We start from the raw sequence: 26,444 nt of genomic DNA on the forward strand, positions 1-26,444 counted from the left end.
TGATAACAAATCCTAAGAGAACTAGGAAAAGACTAAATCTGAAGGATTTTCCCTAATTTTTCATGTACTTACATGTCCCAACCCCCGCTTCTTTAGTATATTTAGTGTCTTTAAATTATTTTTAAAGTGTCCACTTCAAATATCCAATCTATTCCTTACTATTTCAGTGATTTCTTAACCCCTGAATCCCTTTACCTACCTATGCATGGTATGAGACCCATCAAATTAGGCACCCAACAACAAATTGTCACTCTTCTTCTTAACTAATATCGAACTATTTAGTTGCTGTTTGGGCTTATAGAACCATAGACTGTCCACTTTGCGTGGAGTGTTAAAAGTTCATCTGGTTGGCCGGGCGTGGTGGCTCAAGCCTGTAATCCCAGCACTTTGGGAGGCCGAGACGGGCGGATCACGAGGTCAGGAGATCGAGACCATCCTGGCTAACACGGTGAAACCCCATCTCTACCAAAAATACAAAAACTAGCCGGGCGAGGTGGCGGGCGCCTGTAGTCCCAGCTACTCAGGAGGCTGAGGCAGGAGAATGGCGTAAACCCAGGAGGCGGAGCTTGCAGTGAGCTGAGATCTGGCCACTGCACTCCAGTCTGGGTGACAGAGCGAGACTCCGCCTCAAAAAAAAAAAAAAAAAAAAAAAAGTTCATCTGGTTTAGTACAACCCTTATGTGCATATCTCCTCTCTATAACATCCCTAGTTGATATATACTATGTACATTTTTTAATGAAATCAGATTTATTTAACTGCAATTTGTGTGTTAAACGTTTAGCATGCAACACACATGACCTCTCAGAGTAAAAAGTTTAAAAAGCACTCTCAATATTGGACTTAATAGTCTTTCTGCTGTTTTTCTTTATTCGCTTTAGACTGTTGTTACCAGAAGCACCTCCCAAGAAATTCTTAACCTTGGGTTCCAAGTTTCGTTATAGTGGCAGGACACAAGCGCAAACGAGAAGAGCCAGTGCATTGATAGATCGCCCAGCACCTTACTTTGAACGTTCCTCCAGCAAACGTTATACCATGTCTCGCAGCTTGGATGGAGGTAGGCATCACTCTCCGGCCCTTAGTTACCTAGTACCTACCCCAAAAAGAGTATGAAACTGTCATGAGCTTTCAGTAAGCATAGATATTCCTGGATGTTGTACGTTGAAAAGCATTTGTTGCTCATTGACTGAATGGCACATTTTTAAGTCTCCCCCAGAGAAATGAAAGTCCCTTTGTCAGTCTAACATCTGCAGGTTTATGTAAAGTTACATGAAAGAATGGCATCAGGGAATGAAGAAAATAGCTTTCATAAACTGACACCCCGAATTTGGAGAAAGATGCTCTCATTCTAAATATAGTAGTCACATACTCGTGATTTGATTCTCTTACCAACAAGTCTTGAAGGATTGGTAGGTTTAAGACTATTTGTTTTATAAATCTGTAAGTTAAATTTATTTCTGTTTCTAAAAAATCTTCATGAATGAAGTGCGGCATTTATCAGTTAGTTGATAATAGCTGGTAGAAAGGATGACATGCAAATAACAGAGCAAAGGGCTGTAAGTTAAATTCTCCTAGTTGTGCTAATTACTACCCCAGATGGACTGGGAGAACAGCGCTATGTAGGGGTTCTGTACTGCCAAGTCAAATTAGTCAAATGGAGAGATGATCACTCAAACAACCTTTTTAGGGGATAGCACAACAGTGAATTTTTAGTAGGGTTTTGTTTTATCGAACAGTTTCACTGATTGCTCTCTGGAGTAATATGGAGGTACGCTTTCTGCTGCAAGGCATGCCTTCTGTAACAATGCTCTGGAACTGAATCATGTCTGGGTCTCTGTCTTCTGATTTGGAGCACCTGGAGGTTTGTTTTTAATAGAAGAGCTTATCCTGTGCAAATAAAAAGAATTAGGAGTTTCTGGTATGGAGGTATAGTTTAAATAATAAGGAAAAACATAAATAAAAATAAACAAAAGTTACAAGTGCCTGGGACCATCTCCTTCCCTACCTTTTTTGCCACTGTTCCCCTGAGAGTTTCAGCTCTGCCTTCCCCATTTCACCAGCTGGGTGATTGATGGGGAGAGGTGCTCCCCGAATCTCCCAACTAAAAACAACGTCTTTTTCTAATGGAATACTTTGTGAACAGTTTACAGAAGAAATCAAAATGGCATTATTGATGTTGTATTATGTATGTTACTAATGAGGTGGAAACTGTACTCATGTGGCATCGGTAAATCCAGATTGAAGTCCAGGCTCTGCTGCCCTCTGTCTCTGCGGTGGTTGACAAATGATTTCAGTTCTCCAGGTCTGTTGTAGTCATCTGTATAATAGGAATAAGGCCGCCTTTGATGGGGCCGTTGTGAAAAGCAAGATATATGTGAAAGCACTCTTGTTACATAGGCAATTATTTCAATCATCATATTGATAATTACTCTTTTTCACATTTTTTAAAAAATTTCAGTAGCTTTTGGTATACAAGCAATCGGTTTTTGGCTACATGGATGAATTGTATAGTAGTGAAGTCTGAGATTTTAGTGCACCTGTCACCTGAGTAGTGCACATTGTACCGAATATGTAGGGTTTTTATCCCTCACCCTCCGCCCACCACTGTCTGCCTTCTGAGTCTCCAGTTTCCGTTGTATTACTCTACATGGCTTTGCATACCCATAGCTTAGCTGCCACTTATACATGAGAACGTATGGTATTTGATTTTTCATTCCTCAGTTACTTCAGGTAGAATAATGACCTTCAGCTCCATCCAAGTCACTGCAAAATACATGATTTCATTCATGTTTATGACTAAGTAGTAGTCTATGGTGTATATATACCACATTTTATATCGATAATTATTTCTACAGGCTTTTGTGAGCTAGCCTAGGAAGTTAATTACCATTGTGTGTTTTCTAAAGAGTTTCCAGAATACCAAACTTAGAGCCAGCCCTTTTGAATAAAATAGTTATCAGGACTGTTTCTAGCTGAATTAAGATATTGAAATATCCATGTTAACATTGAAGCTTTTCTTTTTGGTTTATCCTATTGACTCTTCTTTCTCCTTTAGGTTGTCTCTATTACCTATTTCTATATGTTATTAGTATTTGAGGAACTTTTTAGAATCATGCTTTTTTTTTTCCCCTGAATATCATCCACTTTGTTCAGTGATGTGCACCCCAGGGAACACATTTGTTGTGAATGTTGTTTTCCTTATGACCTTTAGTGTGATAATGACTGCTGAGAAGACAGAAGACAATTGTGAAATCAATGTACTAATGTCATGCTGTCTCTTTGTCCCTGCCCAAAAGTGATGTTAGTATGTGTTGTCTCTCACTCTTTGCAGTCCTGCCAGCTCTAGTACGTTTTCTGCTGCTGTTGAGCTGGGTGGCACAGCTGCATGTTGCAACATAAACTGCTTTTTTGCAAGGTTGCATCTTACAGAGGGTGGCCTGACTGGTCCATTAGGAAGCTTTGTCTCATATGAGCTTTTTCAGTAGTATAAAGAGATATAAAATGTCTTAGTGAAGATATTTTAGTGACATAGTTTAGCTATCAAAAGGATTTCAGAGAGGATTTCATTTCAGAATCCTTTTATTTACTTTTTAAAATTCCTAACATCATAATGTAGATTATATTTTGTCTGTGATTAGTTACTGTGTGTTTGAAAAGCAACATTTGTAAGTTTTAATAAATTTTATATCTGAAACCTAAAATAATGAGTACCAAATTTTAAGATTTAACTCAATTAAGCATCTTTTCACTAAGACGTTTTAGCTGGGATGAAAGGCTATGTCTTATTCTCTGGCGTTTGCATGTTTCGTATTTGCATGAATTTCATTTAGCAACATTCATTGTGTTTTCTCAAAATATTAGAGATGAGTAAATGTATATGCATATTATGGTAGCCTGTTTAAAATGCAGTAGAAATGAAAACATTTCTGTGCTTTAGACGAATAGAATTGCCATCTGTATTTTATCATCTCCATCAAGATGGTTAATTTTTGTTATTACCAATGGAGGCTTTATATTGTAAGAGTGACAAACTTTTCAACATTAATAATAATAAGAAGAAAACCAGTTCAGTGCTTCTTGATGAAGGGCACTTCCAACGAGCCAAGTGTATTAGAGCAATTGTGTACTGCAAAGACTGCCGTTAGGTGTGGAATTGGCCACTACGAGACGGGTGCCAGTGCCAGCCAGTGACTCCGGGTGATAACAGGCCCAGCGGCAGCCTCGCCTTGTGGCCCTCCACTCACGTCCACACTTATGCACATCCTCACCAGAGAGCCTGAGGAGAGAGGAAATTCCAAGACATGAGCATTTCAAGAATTTTAAAGCGCTGGTATAGGAAATACAGGAAGCTCGTGCTTACAGGAAGGTCCCTGCAGCACTGATTTGTTTTTTCAAGACAAACCTGGTATTTTGTGATGGTATTCTTCTTTTTCAGTAAAGATATAATTGGTGGTGTTCATCTGTCTTCTGACCTAACTATTTTGGATTTTATTTCTTCAATTGTATTTGCTTTTAGCATCAGTGAATGAAAACCATGAAATATACATGAAGGATTCTGTGTCTGCTGCAGAGGTTGGTACTGGCCAGTACGCCACAACAAAAGGCATCTCTCAGACCAACTTGATCACCACTGTGACTCCGGAGAAGAAGGCCGAGGAGGAGCGGGACGAGGAAGAGGACAAACGGAGGAAGGGGGAAGAAGTCACGCCTGTCTCGGCCATCCGGCACGAGGGAAAGGTATAGCTCCCAGACTGCCTGCTAGAGCTTGCTCCAGTTTTTAAGAATGACTAAATGATGCTGAGGCTGTAAACCAGGAATGTGCTGAGATTTAGGGTAAATCATATGTCAGCACTGGTCACATTCATATGACAATTTTTAGATTATGATTCCTGTTTCAACATTTTTCCTCTGAAAGATTCATTCATAGCTCTTTGAAAATTTGTCTTTTAATGACTTGTGTGCTATGTAAGACTTTCAATAGCTGTCCTGTATGTGTATCTTAAAAATACTTTTGGTGGCGGATTACACGTTTCTGTTTGGGCTCGTGTTTCAGAACTGTCACCAAAGTTGTTTTCTTTGTTTCTGGCCCCATTCTTCTACCCAAGTACAGCGTATTTTTCTAGATATGCAATTATCATATTACCATTCTTCTGACTATAAGTACATGGAGTGACCACAGCCTGTATGTTTTTACTTACGATCTGATCAGCAGAGTAGTGACTGGCCATGTTTTGAAAAGGGATGTTAAGGCAGAAGGTTGCAGTAGAAGATAAAAAGTGAGTCTGGCAGCACTTTCTTCTTTCAGTGTTTAATTCATTAAACTTTGTAACATCGTTTCACCCCAAATTAAGTATCTGTTTTAACATAATTTTTAAACACTGTTTTATTTTCTGGTGATCAGCACTACAAAGCAGCTTTTCAGAAAAATACTTTAAAAGTCAAAAAACACTTCAGGAGGTTTATACCTAATAATAATGGAAAAACAGAGTGCCTCCTGGCCTGTACAGAGCATAGAGTAAGAGGAAGTAGCAGAATGAAAATGCTCGTAATAACCCATGGGTTATCCTAAAGTTTGAGTAAATTTGATTCATGAGTGCTGTTTTGTACGTGAGCTCTGCAAATAGAGATGGAGAGTCACTACCCCGGATTCTATGGAAAGTGTTCCTTTTGGCAAGAATTTAGCAGTGACATCTTAACATAGACAAGTAATTTTTTGTAGTTATATTAAAATATTACAAATGACCCAATCCATCATCTTTTATTTTTTAGATAAGATCATTTATTTGGCAAACACAAAATTAAGCACAGAGTAGGAAATAATGGCAGGGATATTTCAATAACTTTTGCTGTTAAAATGTGCTTTGTTCTCAATTTTGTTTTTACACTCTTCCTGTCTGTTCAGTCAAGGAAGGCTTTAAAGGGGACAGAAAAGAAGATAATCCACCCAAAAAACCAGTACGTGGTTCTTCTTCTTATTCTAACATTTTGTAAAATCGCCATGCCAACATAAGATTCCCTGTGGATGTATAAGTATGAAGAAGTGACACATCAATGTAAATGATTTTTAGTTTTGCTCCCAAGATAAGGCCAGACATTTTTGCTTTATTTGATTTTAAAAGACCACGAGTTTGTTTATGTAAAACATAGCACTAAGCTGTCCTCACTTGGTGCCATTTGTGATGTGGGAAAATAAAAAGACAAAGGACACTGCCAGCCTCATAGCCTGAGTCTCTGAGAAGCCAGCACTGTGGGTAGAACATCTTCAGGAAGCCTGTAGCTGAAATCTGGTGCTCGTATAGGTGTGGGCTGGCTTGGTTTCCCCAATGCAAAGCTGTCTTTTAGAAATGACTTTAATAATCAGCATGGAAGATAAAATAAACCTTAATTTTATCTTACTCCATCTTCAAAAAGTAACCGAGAGGGTACTTATTTTTCAACCAAAATGAAAGTGTATTACTGAAAATAGTTCTTGAAAGGCTGGTGCACTAGGTTGCCTGGGAAGGAGGCACGTTTCCCAGGCTGGGATCCCCCGATCATGGGGCCGCCTCACCTCCATGCTGGAGGACAGTTGTCTTCATGCAGAAGTTAGAGTGTAGCACCTACATTATTTTAGTTGAATGAGATTTGTGCAGGTTCCTGTTTCAAGTGCTGTCTTTAATGTCAAATGCGAGTATGTGGGAAAAGACATACTTGTCTCATAGTAGAAAGAGACCCTTCCAATGCCGAAGGACTATGATTTTATTTTATTTGTGCATTTTCTTTCCCTCATGCCTCCGATGTAACTTTATTTGTGCATTTTCTTTCTGTCGCTATATTTACCACTTCTCCCCAAGTCAGGATTGGATAACCACACAAGGCAGGCTGGGTAATTTCCATGCTGTCAGGCCACTGGACAAAACACACACATACACACATGCAGTGACACAGACATCAGCAGGAGTCTCATTACCTTCAGGCTTGGACTTCCCGGCCTGCAGCAGCTCCTGTACCTGCCCAGGGGCTTGGGGCAGGTACAGGAAGGTACCTCCCTGCTTGGGGCTTGTGTGCTTTCCTTCCTCCCCTTCTTGTCCAGCAACCCCTCCACCACCTGCAGAGGAAACACACTGGTCGTGGAGACTTCCAGGATCCAGAGAGAGGGGAAGCAGGGCACGTACCCCATTAAAGTTTGCGCTCACCAGGGGAGCACTTGTGGAAAACCCTGCTGTTATCATTATATTAAGGCCTCAAACCAAAGATCTAAACATGCCCTTTATCTGCTAAGAAAAAATCAGAAGCCTGGGAAATTATATCTTTCTATTATTATGCATCATAAATAATAGAAAGTAAATACTGGCAAAGCATGTTACAAGAAAACACATTGTTGTTTCTAGTTAGCTTGTTGAAATCACTTGAGTTGAAGTTCCACTAATGTCCTAAGTAAAGGAGCTAAAATAGAATTTTCAAGGGAACTTCAGTTCCTTTTGAGGAGTGAGATATTCAGAAGTGCTAAGTGTCGAATCCCTGATTGTAACTACTTATCAGATAGGAGTGGGGCCAGAAACTTCTTGATTTAGAACATAAACTCTCTGTTTCGGATGTAATTGAATAACCAAGGAAAGGACTAATGTTAGAGATTTCTTTTTTAATCAAAATCTGGATTGGATTTCATCTTTATTTTTAATCTAGTTGAACTATAGTAACAGCTCTGCTACCTGGAAATCAGGAGAAGGTTATTGAAAGTCTTGATTTTAAGTTATCAGATTTACTTGTGTTTGTTCCCCAAAACCTGAAACTTTCTAGAGTTGTGGTCTAAAATGAAAGTTTTTGATCATGTGAGATGTGTAGACTTTGGGATTGCCCACAAATACCTTCTGTTCTGAGTTTTTAAAGAATTCTACCCGTATATGATGGTCTAATGGGAGAAATGTAGCCATTCATGGCAACATTGGCATGCAGCTTGAATACTTTTAACATTCATGAGCAACCCTAGTGCTAAAATTTTTGTTTTACAATTTTATATTGATACCCATAAGAAAATTAACTAATTGCAGTTTTCTTTTTGTCCTTTTGCACCTCTGTTTGCTGCTTTCTGTCTCTCTCTGTCTCTTTCACATCAGTCACCTGGGCTTGGCACTGACTCATGTCCCTTGTCACCCCCATCTGCCCATTGTGCCCCCACATCTCCCACAGAGCTCCGTAGGAGGTGTAAGGAGAATGACTGCAAACTGCCAGGTTACGAACCGTCCAGAGCTGAGCACATGCTCGGAGAGCCCGCCTTGGACTCTGATGGCCCAGGGAGGCCTTACCTAGGGGATCAAGATGTGGCTTTTAGCTACAGACAGCAAACTGGCAAGGGGACCACCCTGTTTTCCTTCTCCTTGCAGCTCCCCGAGTCATTCCCCTCCCTCCTAGATGATGATGGGTACCTCTCTTTCCCCAACCTTTCTGAAACCAACCTCCTGCCCCAGAGCTTGCAGCATTACCTCCCGATCCGCTCACCGTCCCTCGTGCCCTGTTTCCTCTTCATCTTTTTCTTTCTGCTGTCTGCCTCCTTCTCAGTGCCATACGCTCTCACTCTCTCCTTCCCTCTGGCTCTGTGCCTCTGCTACCTGGAGCCCAAGGCGGCCTCCTTGAGCGCCTCCCTAGACAATGACCCGAGTGACAGTTCAGAGGAAGAGGTGTGTACCTCGGCATAGAACACGCTTCCCCTTCGTGTTCCGTGCTTGAGTCCGAAACAGTGTTAGCCGGCTGCTGCCATAGTGGTCCTACTTTCAGAGCCTCATTTATTGTCTGTGCCAATATGTTGAGGTTTCTGTGTGTTGGGGAGTCCAACCTGGGCCCCAGGGTTAGGCACAACACCATGTGGATGTAGCAGTCTGAGCCCAACCCGGAATCGTTCTGCTACCCACTGAGTTCTACGTGGGATGAAAGACTCAGCCAGAAGTCAATTTTATGTAATCCATTAGCCATGTAAAAGATCAGGGTGAAGCTAAAAGTTCTGATCAGTTATTGTTTAATAAGGTAAATCACATATAAGACCGATGATGAGTTGTTTCAACTTAAATGATAGTCAAGGAGAGGTGGAAGAGTGCATCTCCAGAGGGGATGTGTCATTGTCACATTGGGTAGCTTTCTAAAATTGCAAAGGTATCTCCTCCCTGAAGATCCTGAAATGTCCCCACCACCCTCTCATCATTACCGGACAGCCATTGTTACTCACAGAGAGGTCTGTCAGTCAGATCCCGCATTGTGTTGTGTCAGAGCAGTTGAAAGCACCCACATGACATCAGCCGTTGGAAGGGCAGAAACAGGCCCAGAAGCAACGGCATGCAGTGCAGCAGTGTTCAAACACAATCAGAAAAGGACTAAATTGAAGTTTTCAAACAATGCAAAGACAGGCTGAAATTTCACCAGTGCTAGCAATGCCAATGAAGATAATATGACAGCGATTCTTTCAACTGCAGTATGAGCCTCAAAATCCCCCCTTTTTCACAGTGTGGTAAGGCTGGGCCTCTGTGGCTGCCAGCCGGACATGGACATAGTGGGGGAAAGACCCTGAACTATCAGCCTCTATCCTTGAAGGCATGCTGCTGCAGGGCAAACTCATGTCCCCCACTCGAGCAGTCGGCAGCTGGCATGGTAGCCAGTAGTTTTTCCTGTTAATTGCTCTCCTTTCCCACCACCCCACAGCCCTGTGAACAGCCCAGCAGTTTCTCTTTCTCCAGGCTTCAAACAGAGTGCGGGGAAGAATAATAGAAGCTGCCACCAGAAGCCCTGGTTGCTCTGATGCACGCCCCTGCCCACACCTCTCCCCAGGCTCCCTGCAGCCCTCCTGTTCCCACAGAACAAGAGCTGTTGTGATAGGAGAAAAGGAAAATACTCTTAGCATTTTTTTCAAAAGTCACAAAGTCAAGGCAATGCTAAAAAAGGAAAGAAAGTCTGATTCTGTGCTCAGCTAGAAAGTCATAATTTGAGCTGCACCTGTGAGTATGTAGTATTATATGTTGAGGGTGTGCGAGTATCTCTAGTTAGTGGGATTATGACCATTTCTTTGCAGCGGAAGAAAAAAATGTGAATGGTCTCACAGGTGTTTTAAGTAAAAGTCTACACTTTTAATAGACTTTGCATAAGAAAACATTTTCAAGGTTCTTGAGTTATATATAACGATTTGCTCCAAGTGATATATAAATAACTTTTTACACATGGAAAATATTTTGAGAACTACTTGAAATCCTAGGCTTTAATATCACTATTTCTCATATTGGTAATACTATCAAATAGTGTTGGACTAGAACATATTACAGTTAAGAACACAATATTGTCTACAAAGACAATTTTATTATTTATTAGCTGATTTCTAACGTGGAGATATATTTTTCCTCTAACAGTGGAGTTAGTCATCAAGCTAACATAAGGCAAAAAAGATTGCTGTTTTATGCTTTTCTAAATTCAAAATAAATGTTTGAACTTTTGTATAGCAAACCACACAGATCTTGTGCCTAATCCAGGGTATACATCTTGTTGTAATCAGTGCATGAGAATTAATGTTAAACTTGGGCATGTCTGCATTACATTGGCAAAACAAATCACAGCAGTTACTCGTTACAAGCTAGTGAACATGTGATTGGAGCTTCCCGGTCATAACTGTCCTTGTTATCGCAAACCTCCGAAACCATGAATTAGCACTGACCACTGGAGTCTTCATCACCCTTCTCCACAGCCCTAGTCAGCCCATATGATAGCTCTCCTGCCATCAGACTCTGTAACTAGCCATCTGTTCAGTGTTGTCTCTTGAAGTGTTAAGAGCTGTGCATTCTAGTTCAGGCTGAGCTAGAGAACTCACATTGAGGTCATCCTGGATTGTTTTATTTAAATTGCCATTTGCTTACATGGCCTGATTTCATCTCTAGGCCTCAAGCACTGTGGCAGCTACACTGGGTGACTTCTTAACATACAATTCAGCCTTGTCACTTTCATTTTGCCAAGTCACTAGCAATTAATTCTTTTTAAATATTGTATCATCATTGCTTACATTTTTAACATGTTATAGTGGCTTATTTCCAGCCTTTCTCAAGAGTGAAATCCAGTATAAAAAGGCTTCATCATTTCACATTATAAAGCTGTTGACCAGTCATGATTTTTCTTTTGTACTTTCAGAATGGTCAAATAAGAAGGGGCAGAATATCAAAATATCCTATCAAGAAACATGAGATGAACCTACCTCCCCAAACCATAAAATGCTGTTACATGTGTATTTCTGAGTAATTTTTTGATAATACAAAGAAAAATAGAGATGAGTTCAAATCAAGAGGAAGAAAAATGGACTAACTGATTTATAACATTTTAAATTACATAAACATAGTATAATATGATAGTTTATGATATGCTGTGCATTTGCAGTTTTATGTAGGCATCGTACATTATAGAAATAGCAGTTGATATAAAAACTGCTTTATTCAGCCTTATTCATTTATTTACTATTGATCAGGCACTATACTACGGACTGACTAGATGCTAAGTAGGAATTCAAGAAATTTTATATATGGACTATGCTATTTGTATATGGCTAAGAAAAATAGGAATAACTATGTAATATAATTATTATAGGCATTTTTTTTTAGCTCTGAGTGTGTCAGGCATTATATACAGTGTTTAGTATCCATTATCCAATACAGTTAGGGCTGTTATTTTCCCCATTTTATGGAAAGGAAACTGGGACTAAAATATAAAAAGTACCCAATGTGCCACAGGTTTGAACAGAAAGGATTTGAGCTCATGTTCATCTGACATTAAACCTTTCCCTCTTAACGACCACTGCCCCCTGATGCTAAAATGCTTGCAAGTTACTGAAGTAAATTTTAAAACCGTAAGGGAAATAAGCTAGACTGGCGGAGAAACACTTTCAAGAGTTTTATAAGTGTTTGACACAACTAATTAGAACACTAAATGCAAGTCATTCCAGCTGGGCGTGCAGTGGCTTACCCCTGTAATCCCAACACTTTGGGAGGCCGAGGCAGGCGGATCACTTGAGGTCAGGAGTTTGAGACCAGCCTGGCCAACATGGCGAAACACTGCCTCTACTACAAGTACAAAAATTAGCCAGGCATAGTGGCATGCACCTATAGTCACAGCTACTAGGGAGGCTGAGGCACGAGAATTGCTTGAACCCAGGAGGCAGAGGTTGCAGTGAGCCAGGATTGCACTACTGCACTCCAGCTTGGGTGACAGAGTGAGACCCTGTCTAAAAAAATAAAACACTAAGTGCAAGTCATTCTTATTTATTCTTGAAAGCCTAAGATCTTTGAGTTATTCTGTACACCTAAACAAATAACTGGTCTCTCTTACTAATTCAAACTGGCCTTTCCCAGGGCTGTCACTCAGTACAGCCATACTAATCCCATAGCAACAATCACCCTTATAAGAAACTTAACAGCCACCTCCTGCCCCCAACTGTTAACCAAGCTGGTCAGGTCACGAAAATGTGTCAACATGCTTTCCTTACCAACCTCTGGAAAATTATTTTCCACTTAGACTTGGTAGCAAAGGTGCCAGAATGGTGTCCCAAGGTACGTGTGCTGAGCATGTGTTCAGCCTCCCTTTCTTTTAGGAGTATGCAACATGAGACATGCAGCTAGTGCCAAGAAATCAGCCTAGCCAGAGTTTAGTTTTGTCAGTGGAAACAACACTGTCCCAGTTGTCTCTTCTTGACATTTCTTGTTCTTTGTAGTGGGAGGTTATTTTAAGAACCAGATTCAGCCTCATAGACTCCCCTCCCATTTTGATTTTTGTTTTCAAAATATTAATCACAAATATTTGATGAAGGAAACTTTATTAATGATTAGTTGGTATCTGTGGAGGGAAAGTCAGTTAATACTAGGACATTTAGATGTCCATGGCTCTACTCTACTCAAGAGAAAACAGCTTGTAAGTCATAAACCCCTGTGAAACAGATTAAAAACCAGTCCTGAAATTACTGTTCTCATTCTCCTCAAAACCTAGGCTCTGGCAAATGCTGTGCTTTGTTTTATTTGTTTCCAAGTAGATGTTTCTCTCTTTCTCTCTCTCTGTTGTTTCAACAATTCTTCTTATGATTTGCTTCATTTGAATGGTATTTTTGGAGCAAGATGTTTAAATACATACTTCAATATACTTCTTTATATTGGAGGGTGGGGCAAAATAACATACAGTCTTAAAAAATATCGAGTTAGCAACGCTACTTGAAAATTGAGTTATTTTTTTCCCATAAAAAATATATACCTGTGAGTCACTGGCATTGTGCCTTTTATAATTGACAGGTAATGCGGACAGCCTGATGGCCTTAGATGGATATAAATTGTCATAATGGTATAAATGAGGGGCTGAAAGTCCAGTGACTGTTACAGTAGCTTTTTCTGTAAATTGACATTTTCATTTACCTTTCAGATACGAAATATTACTAGAATAAAATATATATGAACATCAATTTTATTTGCATTAAACATTTTAAGGAGATCTTACTTGAGGTTTTTAGTTAAAAGTTGGAGGAGGGGTGTGGGGATGACAAATTGGTTTCCCTGAGACATAGAACCGGACAGGTCAGTGTGGCTCCCCAGCTCCTGCAGCTGAGTGCGCCTCAGGTCTTCCTATGAGTTGACTCTGTTGATGACACCTAGCTCTGGCCCTTCTGTTGCTTTGCTTGAACTTGTGTTCTTGTGGGAAGGTAGTGTGACACAGAGAAATCACAGAGAAAGAAAATGATCTGTCCGACCTGTGCCAGACCATGTTTGACCAGATGGTTTACTTTCTGTCCCTGCCTTCCTCCTGGAACCTGATCACTTCTGTGGTCAACAGACCGACAGTGAGCGCACGGACACTGCAGCCGACGGGGAGACCACCGCCACTGAGGTTGGTATCGTGGCTGAGAGTGGCTGGTAGTGGCGTACCGAAATCGCCTTGTGGTGTGGCTCTGCATTTAAGAACTCCACATATGAGCTGTTGTAATGGAAATCAGTTCTAACTTTAACAGTAGGAGTTAAATATGCATTTTGTCATCTAGACCAGTGGTTCTTAAACTCTGGCCTACATCACAATTACCTGGAGGATTCCAGCCTCATGTTTCTCATTCAGAAGGGCTGGGGGTGGACTTGAGAATTTATATTTCTAACAAGTTCCCAGGCGATATTGATTCTGCATATCTTAGGATGTATTTTGAGAACTACTTGCCTAGACTGATAATACATTTTTTTTTTTTAAGAAAAAGTTCTATCTCAAATGAGAGGCTATAGATGTATGATAGAATGAATGGGAAGAAGGTCACAATTAACTAGTATTTTGGCTTGATGCAGATATATTTTTAATTCCCCAATGGTGAAATAATTCTTGATAAAATAAGACTTACCTTACTCATTTTTGTAGCCTTTGACCATAGCCTGGGTCACTCATAAGAAATGAATTTTCAAATTATTGTTAGTACTTTATTTTTGAAAAACGTAATCACATTAAACAGTGATAGAAGATATACTGTCATTTCTCCTTTTTTCTTTAGGGTACATTAAAATGTGTGTGTGTCTGTGTGTGTGTGGCTTATATTGTTTTTCAAATCTTCTCTACCGTTAAGTAGTTAAAATATCTTTAAAAATAATGTCTGGGTACTAATGGAAGTGAAGATGTTTATCGATGTTAATTTGGCTACTTTTTACTAGCAGAATTTAGTTTTTACTTTGTAATAATGTTTATTTTAGGTTGCTTTTATGTTATTTTTTGCATCATCCTATTATAATAATGTTTTCTAGTTGAATATTTAGAAAAAAACTAAAAATGTTGTAAGTGGTATCTGTATATCACTTAATTGAAACTATCTTCAGAAAAAATCTTTCATGATGGCATTTTATTAGGTTTCTTTCTTTAAAAATGCCAGAGTTCAATGCAAAACTTGAAAATCATAATTTAACGTTAAAGATGATATTGTTAAAACTATTATGCAGATTCTTTTAAGCAATCGTATATAAATCTACTACAAGTTGGTAATTTTCTTTGCCAACTATCACAAAGCTACACCTTGATTTTGTAAGAGTTAGTTACATGTAGCCACAGGGTAGTATATCCAGTAAATTTCATTGGAATCTTAAAGTGCGCTAAAAGGAAAAATATGTTAATAATAATACCCTAAACTTCTACAGTAGTTTTAAAATTTGTTATATAACATTTAAAGCGTGCAAGCGAATACCTGTAACATAGGTAGATTATGAAGTTTGAAAATAAAATGAAGAGCTGTGAACCCCCATGCACTGAAGAATGGGCGTGTCTCCAGCACATTAGCACTGTGTTTCAATTTCCTGTTGGCCCCGCGATACTGATGAAACTCTTCCCCTTCTATAGGTGGCCAACACAACAGTGGTCAGTGTAGAATATGAAGAGTAAGCAGTCTTGTCCCCGTTGGCAAATAAGAAGAGGGAGACCTAGGTAGACTAAATGATTTTCTTAAGGCTCCTGACTTGGTGTGATCCTTTTCTCACCTCTAATTTCATTCTGGGTCTCCTCTCCTAGCATAAGGGCATAATACCCAATCCTGAGTCCAAGAGCCATAGTGAGAGACACAGCTTTAACGCTGCATGCAGATGTGGCTTGGCCTGCTTACTAATTACTGATACTCAGACAGCAGTCCAGGGATTAGACTGCTCCTTGAAATTGGAAAAACCAGGAGAATGAGGTGGCTTTGTATTTTTTCAAATCTCAAAAATTGTCCCATCTAAAACCTGTAAAAGAAATCATGCTGTTGTTGATAGTAGTTGATTTCTCTTTTTTTAAAAAAAACTTTCTTACTTGCCCCGTATTTGTCTTCTCCCCTCCCAAGTTTGTTCTTAACTATATACATTCAAGAAAATTGGCCAGGCGTGGTGGCTCACGCCTGTAATCCCAGAACTTTGGGATCACTTGAGGTTAGGAGTTCCAGACTAGCCTGGTGAACATGGTGAAACCCCATCTCTACTAAACATACAAAAAATTAGCCAGGCGTGGTGGCAGGCGCCTGTAATCCCAGCTACCCGGGAGGCTGAGGCAGGAGAATTGCTTGAACCCAGGAGGTGGGGGTTGCAGCAAGCCGAGATCGTGCCATTGCACTCCAGCCTGGGCAACAAAGCGAGACTCTGTCAAAAAACAAAAGACAAAAAAAAAAGAAAATCAAGGTCTCAAGAAACTTTAAATTGTGGGAACGTCCATGCAAAATTCTTCATATTCTTTGAGCATGGGTTCTCTGGTCTACCAATTGGAAATCATAATCACTAACCTCATAGGGTGGGATTCATACACTACACTTGAGCCCTCATTATTGTGTCATCATAGCTATTCTTACAAATTCTAATTTTAATCTGGCTCCCCTCGCTTCCTGAACTATTTCTAATGTTCATCAAGAAAAACCTGCTACACCCTTGCGGTCACCCTCTCAACCACGTGTGTCTGCTGGTCAAAATGCCAAAGACCCACCCGGCAAAAACTCTTTCACTCCTATGTTCCTATATTCTTATTAAGCTTCCTAATTGTGTGTGAGAATGTTGTGGTTTGTGTATAAGAAAGAAGTGGCATCCATATGCAAGAGCATACGAGTGCCCACATTTAGCAAGTCTATGTAGACCATAGTTCTTCAATCTTAGAGTAAATTGCATGTAAGACTTTATTTCCCACTCTTTCTTGATGCTGGCAGTCGGACCAGGAGGAAGATGCAGAGCTCAAGGCACAGGTAGAACATTAAAAACAAAACAACAACAATAAAAAAAAAAAAAAAAAAAAAAAAAAACAGTGTGTGATAAGTCATTGTTTGTCTACAGCATTCAGATCTTTCAGCATGCTCTGTAGCTGGTTACCATGTTGTTGGTGCAGTGTGTAGGTTGGCATTTGTTCCCTTGACGACTGTGTCCCTTACTTTTCCCTTTCTTCTCCACTTTTTTCAGAATAGTCTGATTAAACGAATAAAGGGTGAAAATGTGTATGTCAAACATAGTAATCTTATGTTAGAGGTTGGTATTGGTATATACCAGTGCATGTTTGTGTGTGTTGTTTTTCTTTTAGTGTAATATCTCTGGGCTTGTACTGTGATGCATGAACTGTGTGCTCATCTGTTAATAAGTGGGGATGACTTCTCAGCTTCTGATTCCTTATTCTCTCCTAGATATAGATCCCTTTTCCTGTGTGTATATTTATTTTAATTCTCTCAGGATACATGTGAATGGTACTCTTTATAGTTTACCTTCTAAAATTCTTTTGGTATTCATGTTTGTGTGAACTAGATCTTTTTTTTTTTTTTCTGTTTCCTTTCCATGGGAAAATCACATTTTCACCAGAGTGTTTGTGGTAGTGCCATGAGCCTTGATCAAAATTTTGTTTTATTTTGACTACTAATAAGATTGACATTACTTTAAAAGCAAACAAAAGAGCTGAAAGGAACGCACATGTGAAAGGTTGACTGTTGGATACTTTGTGTTCTGAATATAGGAGCTAGAAAAAACTCAAGATGACCTGATGAAACATCAAACCAACATTAGCGAGCTAAAAAGAACCTTCCTGGAAACCTCAACAGACACTGCCGTAACGAATGAATGGGAGAAGAGGCTTTCCACCTCCCCCGTGCGACTGGCCACCAGGCAGGAGGATGCCCCCATGATCGAACCGCTTGTCCCTGAAGAGGTCAGTAGTCAGGCTTGTGGTCAGATTCACATTCTGTTTACCTGCCTTCCTTCTCTACAGGGTGTGGAATTGCATTTGACAAGCTTCTGGGTAGAAAATCTCTTTTCCTACCTATGTTTAACCTGAGCTGAGATGCTCAGTGCTGCAAAAGAAAACTGCAAAGTAAAATGATTAAAGTGGCTGAGGAGTGAGTAATAGCATCAGATGGTTCTTAGGGCAGGAAGCCACAGAGAGACTATCGGGAAAAATCAGCTGATTCTGACCATAAACCTAGATTTTATAACTGAGAGAAATCAGGGTATTCTCTTCATGATTGACACTTTTTCCGCATATGCTTTCTACTTTTGCATTGACAAACACTCTGAATACTTATTCTCATCAGTTCTAAGATGAGGCCCATTGAGATTGTTTGACTGAGTGGTACCCTGAAGTTGACAGCATTTCAGGACAATTTTACTCTGAGATATTATACCAGGCTTTTATTGATATAATAAGAGTTTTGTTTGATTTTTATTTATAATTATTTTAATTGATTTATATTAAGTTTTTTGTTTTTTGTTTTCGAGATGGTGTCTTGCTCTGTCACCCAGGCGGGAGTGCAGTGGGGTGATCTTGTCTTGCTGTAGCCTCCACCTCCCAGGTTCACGTGATTCTCCTGCCTTGGCCTCCCAAGTAGCTGGGACTACAGCTGCACTTCACCACACCCGGCTAATTTTTGTATTTTTAATAGAGACGGGGTTTCGCCATGTTGGCCAGGCTGGCACCAAACTCCAGGCCTTAAGTGATCCACCCACCTTGGCCTCCCAAAGTGCTGGGATTACAGGCATGAGCCATCGCACCTGGCCAAATTTATAATCAGTTTCTAGTAGATGTTTTATGGGGAAAGTAGTGGCCAGAATTTTTTTTTTAAGTAAGGTTATTTCACACACTTTGGCTGTACTTTTAAAGAGATTTTTTTTTTTTGAGACAGAGTTTTTTTGTGTGTTTGTTTGTTTGTTTGTTTGTTCTTGAGATGGAGTTTCACTCTGTCGCCCATGCTGAAGTGCAGTGGCAGTGACCTCCGCCCCCTGGTTTTAAGTGATTCTCCTGCCTCAGCCTCCGGGGTAGCTGGGACTACAGGCATGCACCACCATGCCTGGCTAATTTTTTTGTATTTTTAATAGAGGTGGGATTTCAACATGTTGGTCAGGCTGATCTCAAACTCCTGACCTCATATGATCTGCCACCTCAGCCTCCCAAGGAAGCTCTTTTTAAATGTACAACCAAAGACTCTGAGGATTCAGCTGGTATTACTTCAGGGCTCCCATTGTGTGGGAACCAAAAATTACTGTAGTGCTAATTTGACTGTCTAAGACACCATGTTGCTTTATCTCTGTTTCAAAAAAAGTAGTTTTTGAAAACTGCATCTTTTTTAGCACTGTATTGGTTAACCTCCTTTTCTGTAAGACCACTTTATCGGGAAATATTTGTTCAGGAAACGGACACAGAGTAGAACATTAAAACTTAGGCTTTGGTGAGAGAAAAATTCTTTAAACAGTGTTCTATATGCAGTGCTTAAGTCCTTGCAGTAAAAATAAGAATTCAATTACACTTATTGTTGATCATGTTCTAAACCTTTTAAAGCTGTTTATCAAAAGTAATCAAGAACTCACTCTCACTATGTTCATGACAATCCCAAACCTAGCTAATAAAAATAGGTCTATATCCATTTGAATTACTTAAAAGGGACCCTTTTATGCAGAATAAATGAAAAGTACAATTACCAACATATTATTGTACCATTAAACTTCAGTTCCATTCAAACTGCTGCGTTTCAAGAGACAAATTTCACATTCAGATTGATTTAAATAATAGTCCTTACAATATTAAGTTATGCTCTCATAAATTTTATTATAATTGGTTAAGTTTGGCTTACCCTATTTCTACTATCTTTTGGAAATAATTTCCTGGCTCTAAAGATATCAGATACTGGATAAAATTACAAAAACACAAACTAGCCACCCCAAACAAAACAAAACAAAGCAAAGCTAAAAGCTAAGTAATGGCCCCTTTGAATGAAAGTTTAGAGAACAACTTAGAGAATTTGAAGGGTGATGCTAATAAACAAGGGAACTTCATAAGTCTAGGCCGTTAGACTAGTAAGATAATTTTGTTACATCTGTAAAACCCTAAACGTGAGAGAATTAACATTTGATAAGCCCAAGGATGTTAATAATTTAAGGAGTGTTTTGAATATATTGAACTTTCCCTGGATATTAATGCTTTTTCTGTGTTAGTGCAGAAAAACTGGAGAAGGCCAAGAAAGGATTTTTTCAACATCATTAAGGAAAAAAAACATGCCCTCTGCAGAATGGCAAAGTAGTTTGGTTATTTAAACTGGAGAAGAGCAAAGGCTGGTGTCCTCACTGCCTTCAGTGTCCGCAGGGTTGTTTTGCAGTCCCTCCGTGCTCTGTCACACTGTGAATGGAGACATAGCAGAAAAAGCTTGACTAGATATAAAGAACTCGTTAGAAGCAGGGCTGATTAACCGTGCTTATCAAAGGAGCCCTGAAAAGTATCTCAAAGGAGCTTCAAGTGCCAGGGGAAAGGGGATCTGTTTAGGTGTCAGGGTGCTGTGCTCCCTATGACAGCAGGGCCGGGCAGAGTGACCTGTCCTCTCTTCTACTCTTCTCCAGGACCTCATAGTCATCGATGATACCGAGTTTATACTCCAATCGAAGGCCCTGTAGATAGCCTTCAGAACAAACCAGAAAGTTCTTTTGCTCTAAATTATTGCCAATTTCTATATTAAAACCATAGTTTCTGTTATTTTTGTGTGTGAAAAGCACAAAAGATAATTTTATCCTTTTTTAAATCCTTTGTGTGTTATGCACGTAGAAAACGTACTGGTTTATAAATATATAACCAAAAGATTTTTATTTTGGAGGGGATATTTTTTAAGGTAAGTTACTAATTTGATATTGCTCTATTTTGTAGTAAAGCCCACTTCAATTAAACAGTGATCAGCCAGTTTAGAAAGAAATCCAGTTACTTCTAAATGGAAATATTTAACTTAATTTTTAAAATTGACATCTCGAATAAAGTAGTGGTTATTTTGTGTCAGAATCAGAAAGAAACTTAGATTTGGTGACTCCAAACTTACGACGTCCCAAAGCTTAGTTTGTTGTGTTTTTGTTTTTGTTTTTGTTTTTTCTTTTGTCTCAGTGACAAAATGGTATTTTGAAGAAAAAAACCTAAAGATCTTTTGAGTTTTAATGTGACCATCTTTTTTCTTTTTTTCGTTGTATCTATAGTAGTTGAATTGTTACAATAATTATTTCTATACAGTGCTACCAATGTATGAACAATTCAAAGAAAATTTTGGTTAGAATTATATACAGCAAGCTAATAATGATGATTATGTTCTGAGAATTGTGTTTGTTTCCGATATAAAATGGAAATTTGATTGCCGATTGTTTCAAGTTTCAGATATTTAATAGCAGACAAGTAGCAAAGATGCCCCAAAGCAGCAAATAATATCTAATTCTCATTTGCTTTAGAAAATAGGCAAATAAACTCACACACAGGTCCCACCAAACATAGGAAGGGTAGGCATGTGGTATGTGCAGCGTGCCCAGGTACAGCCTCTGTCCACAAACCCTTCCCATGACAGGCTTTCAGGATGCATCTAAGCCTTGTCCATGTTAGAGTTATATTCCTTAGTGGTTACTTGAATACCAAAAGTTTCCAAACCACAATAAAAAAGCAGTACCTACTGGTATGTATGCTGCGCCAATATTGTCCTCTCTTTTATGTGAGTGCTCGTTTTACAGGTGTGTTCACTGTACAGTAATTCCTTAAGCAAGACGATTACTATAGTCAGTTCCCATGATTTGCAAATTCTGTATTTGCAAATTTGCCCATTCCCTAAAATTTATTTGTAGAAACCTTTAATCACCCAACAGGAAATGACACTGTTATGAATTTTGTGTGCCAGTATAGGGCCTTGTTTTCCAATTATGATATTAAGATTAATAACTTATAATGTTTAAGTAACTAAATGAAATGGTTGGGCCATATATCTGACTATATCCTAACCCCTAATAAAAGTGAATTTTTAGATCACCTTTTCTTTATCAGTACTTCTTTACTTCTCTATTAACTAAACTAACTATATTGGGAGGTTGACCATATATAGAATTACATTTTAAAATCTACTCACTATGTTACCTGTTTATGTTACTGGACATACACAGTTTGGAATGTAGACACTGTTAATATTTTCAGTTGTAAGACATAGGCATTTTTTAAATTAGTTGGTTTCAGACACCAGGATATGCTGAAAACCACTGTTTTGCTGGGGGTTTTGTGAAGCTTTTATCTTAGTAATAATATTTAGCTCAGTGATTATAATTAGAGACCTAGCACTGTTATTCTGAAAACTACCTATAATTTTGACCTTTCCTTGCTGTTTCTCATTTCTGTTTGCAAAAGAGGCTATGATTAAAAGCAAAAAAAAAAAAAAAAAGAAAGAGAAAGAAAAGAAAAGAAAGAAAACAAAAAAGGAAAAGAAACAAAGTCCACATTTAATGATTCCACATGCCACATTTTATCTTTTCCAATACCGTCCTCCAAAATGCAGCGGGACAGAGACTTTTTTGTTTTTCCTTTTGTTTTTGTTTTCCTCCTCTGAAAATGACTTATTTGTTTCTCATTAGAAAGAGTCATTTGAGAATGATACTATCAAAATCTGTCAGTAGGTCCTGCAGAATATTCCGATGTTCCCCTACAATCTCTTGCAAACAAATGATTAAATGTAGTACTGGTAGATTTTTAGACAAAAAGAAATTTTAAATAGCTCTCATAAAATTACATTGTTTGTAATGATAAGATGTATTTTAAAAGTTTCATTCGTCTAGAAACTTTGAACTTTCCATTGTTATTTTAAAGTTAATCTTCCAAAATATCCTTTCTGTCCTTGCTCTGTGAAGTTGAACACTTGGTTCAACTTAGGCGTGGTAGCTAATGTATTGCCACCTGAATTGTGCCTATTTAATACTAGAGAAAAAAAACAAAAAGTAGTTAAAAAGCAAAAACCTAATTCCTAATATGAAATACTTAATATTTCTTAATTTTTTGTGTTAAAGTATGAATTGATATACTTAATTTTCCAGCAAGATATTTTGAAATTGACAAAAAAATTATTAACCATGTTATAAAAGTTCAAATAAAGCCATTGAGTATTTTGTGTTTACTTGTGGGTCAATAAATCAATCCATCTAAGTATAACTGGGTTTATTTAAATTAGCGGCTAATGCAGTGACATTGTGTACATTTCACTACTCTGTAACAGGCAGCACGTAAATAGGGAATACAGTAAGATGCTTGTCAGAAATAGAAGTCAGGCTTAATTCCTAACTTAAATTTTTTACAAATTTCTTAATGCTTTATTTTTAATACCCACTTTTTAATACCAACATAAACATGGTTTAAATGCCAAGAATAAATGCCTTTATATTGTTCTTGTATGTTCTGTGTTTGTAGAAATGAAGAACATTTGAGTTATATAAACCCCGAAGTTAACCCCAAAGTTTTGGAAAATCTGAACTCTTTGGAAAAAACTAAATTTTGAGGTAGTTTCAGATCGTTTTTCAAATGCATAAACAATAATTTACTCCTTCAGGAAGAAAATGAATGAATATTATGAGATGATATGAGATGATAAATAGATAGAATACAAGTGAAAGAACTCCCTTCCTAACTTGCCTTTTTGGAAACTGTCTACTTCCTCTTCTCCAACCCAACCCCCTTTATTCAAACAGACCAAAGAAGAAACAGAGATTTCTGAAAAAGTTATATTTTTGCAGCAAGGAAGCGCTCCATTCCTTGAGTCTCAGGTAAAAACCAAACATAAAGGATTTTCCACAAGAAATTGGTCTTCAGACTTCAGTGTCATTAAAATGTTTTTAGTTTTTATTTTCCCTTTTAAATTTATCTTGTTTAAAACCAAGGTAGGTACATAATTTGGAGTTAGATTCTGGGGAAGGGAAAATTGAATTTTCTTAATATTTTAGTTAGCAGTTATGCATCATTTCTTTTATGGCTTCTAATCCAAGCTGATTTTTCTCTGTATGTTGTCATCGACTGACTTTTGAATAATAATCTTGCTGAAATGTTGTTTTCTTGCCTGTTTTTACCTGTAGAGTGGTGCTAATTTAGATGATGTTGATTGATTGTGAAAGTTCTGAATTCTTATTGGTTTCCCCACTAGCCAAGTGTGATAAAGAGAATGCAGGAAGGAGACTCTGCTGACTCTGTGGTTACTTCTCGTCAAATAATTTTCCAGAAAACTGTCCCATCAACCGTAGAGGTTATTCTTTCAATTCATTTCATTTAATCTAGCAATAACATGTAGATCAACCTGTAGTGATTTTTTTAAAGGCACACGTATTTCTAGATTTAAGTTTTCAGGCTGTAATAAACACAAAAGTTTCTAGAAAGCATCCTAGTTTAAAACGTAAACCAAGGCACTCACCTGCTCCTGGTTTGATATCTCTTCCCTCTGTAATCTGTGAAGCTATTAACCTACCTGGTCACATTGTGTTCTGCCTCCCTGAGTACAAAAGTTTCTTAGCTTTCATTTCTTTTGCCTTACTGGAACTAACACTAAAGAAAGTGAGAGAGAAACTCCTGAGACAATGAACTTCACTTGTAAATAAGATTAGAGCGGGCACAATGGCATGTGCCTGTAGTCCCAGCTCCTGGGGAGGCTGAGATGGGAGGATCACTTGAGCCCAAGGGTTCAAGGCTGACCTGGGCAAAATAGGGAGACCCCATCTCTTAAAAAAAAAGTAAGACTTGAACAATGTACAGATCACTACAAGAGACTCTAATAGTGTCCCTTTTGTGGGAAGTATTTCATTACAATGCCTTGAACACAGTCACAATCAATATTTATTGAATAATAAGTGCTATCATGGATTCAATTCCCTATATAAGGAAATACAATTTACGAATATGGAAAATACTTACATAAATTTGTAGAATGTCGGGAAGTTCTTTGTAAGAACAATAGTATATGAAGTATAGATTATATTTAACGAGGAAAACTTTTTATCCCCACACACATAAAGCTAAGTAACTTGTAGAATAACATCAATAATGTTATTTAATCTTGAAATATAAAATGATCCAAAATTTATCATAAGAGCAAATCTGTTCTTAAAAAAATGTACTGCAAAGTATGTTCCAGTTTAAGTAAGTTGCAACTCTACCTACCGAATGTATTCTGAGCTGAAGTTTCTAGTTTATCATTTCAGAGGAGAAGAGATTGCAGCCATAATTATTAGCTAATAACATGAGCACTGTACAGTTCCATCACAGACCTGCATGTAGCAGTTGCCCTGATTTTCTTAAAGGGTTTTTATTTTAGAAATGAGATACCATCAGAATTTCTAATTTAGCTTTTATATTTCAAATATAGGGCACAGAGGATTGGGTTATTGTAGACAGAATACCAACTGAGGTAGTTGATGGTGATTCGAAAAAGATTGTGACTTACAAGGTGGTGACCGTGAGCAGTAGAACTGGTGACCTCCCAGCCGACATGTTAAAATCTGGCACTATTAAAGTGCATAGCTTCGAAGACTTGGCTCGAGAAATGCAACTGAAAGAAGACAGCAAACAGAAAATATACACTCTAGGAAAATCCTATGACACTGTCTCCGGGAGAATTGTTACTATGACTGGGAAAGCTAAAGAGGGCGAGCAAGTGGGGCAGCCCTCCACTGTGGAAGCACTTCAGAAAATGGAAAAAGAAATGTCAGAGTCCGTGAAGATCATTCCCGGCCTAGCAGAGTATGAGGTCCTGGAAGCCCTCGCTGATGAGAAATCCAAGAGAGGACCCGAAGTGCAGACGACAAAGCGGAAATTGTCCGAATCTCTGGCGCCCATCAAGGAGGCTGAGTCTCGCCGGCAGAGTCCTGAAGAAGATGACCTCAAAAAGGCTCCACAGCAGGGGAAGGATGTGGCTGTCCTCCCTGGCCAGGAAGGCAGACGCTTCAGCAAAACAGAGCAAGTGCCTGAGAGTGAGGTCTTAAAAGTGGGCCTTTTTGGTCCCCGAAGGAAGAGCCTGTCCGAATGGAGATATTCCCAGGAACCAGCCTTTACCGTTGCTACTGCTCGTTACGTTACTGAGTCGTCCGCCTCCCGAGTAGTGGTAACCAGTGTCGCTCATTGGGGCCACAGTTTGCAATTCCAGCATGACAGTTTTTGAGGCAGTCCCCTTCCACCCCAAACCTTTCCGTTTCTCTTGCTGCCTGGCTTTATGTTGACAGCAGCCAACCCAGCTTTGTAATTTTTTTTCATGGTTAAGTCAATACTGCAGTGCAAAGTCAGCATTGAAACATTTTCCATTTTATTTCCAGCTCCCTGTCCCCAAGATGTGATGGTGCTGCTGTGGCTTGCAATGAAGGGGAAAAAAAAAATTATCTGCTTAAATCGGCGCCACCCTGATCCTAATAACTCTCTCTGCTTTACCAAACAAGAGCACCTGGTCACCCCAGTTTTCTGTTTTATTTCCCATTATTTTCTGTTTCCAAACTCTCTGAGATTCCTTCATTCTTCCTCCTTCCTGTCTCCTCTGCCTACGATTTTGTCTAACAAGCTGTGAATGTTTATGTGCCTGAGTTTGTGTCTCTCTTTTGTGCTTGACTCTGCCTTTCTTTGTTCACTCAGACTAAGCAGTCTTCTGGGGAAAAGCTCATGGATGGCTCTGAAATCTTCAGTTTATTAGAGTCTGCGCGAAAACCAACAGAATTCATAGGAGGGG

At 38.8% G+C, this 26,444-nt stretch overlaps 1 protein-coding gene across 1 annotated transcript in view; it reads left to right on the forward strand.

The window, feature by feature from the left end:
- Positions 1-26,444, forward strand: part of EPB41L3 (erythrocyte membrane protein band 4.1 like 3) — a 153,523-nt gene that overhangs the window by 121,368 nt on the left and 5,711 nt on the right. Inside the window, 5 exon segments of the mRNA XM_010373386.2 lie at positions 880-1,055; positions 4,515-4,735; positions 13,808-13,861; positions 16,903-16,968; positions 17,444-17,635. Coding sequence (XP_010371688.2) covers positions 880-1,055; positions 4,515-4,735; positions 13,808-13,861; positions 16,903-16,968; positions 17,444-17,635 — 709 coding nt within the window.

Source organism: Rhinopithecus roxellana, chromosome 21 (genome assembly GCF_007565055.1).
Source record: "Rhinopithecus roxellana isolate Shanxi Qingling chromosome 21, ASM756505v1, whole genome shotgun sequence".
NCBI lineage: Eukaryota > Metazoa > Chordata > Mammalia > Primates > Cercopithecidae > Rhinopithecus > Rhinopithecus roxellana.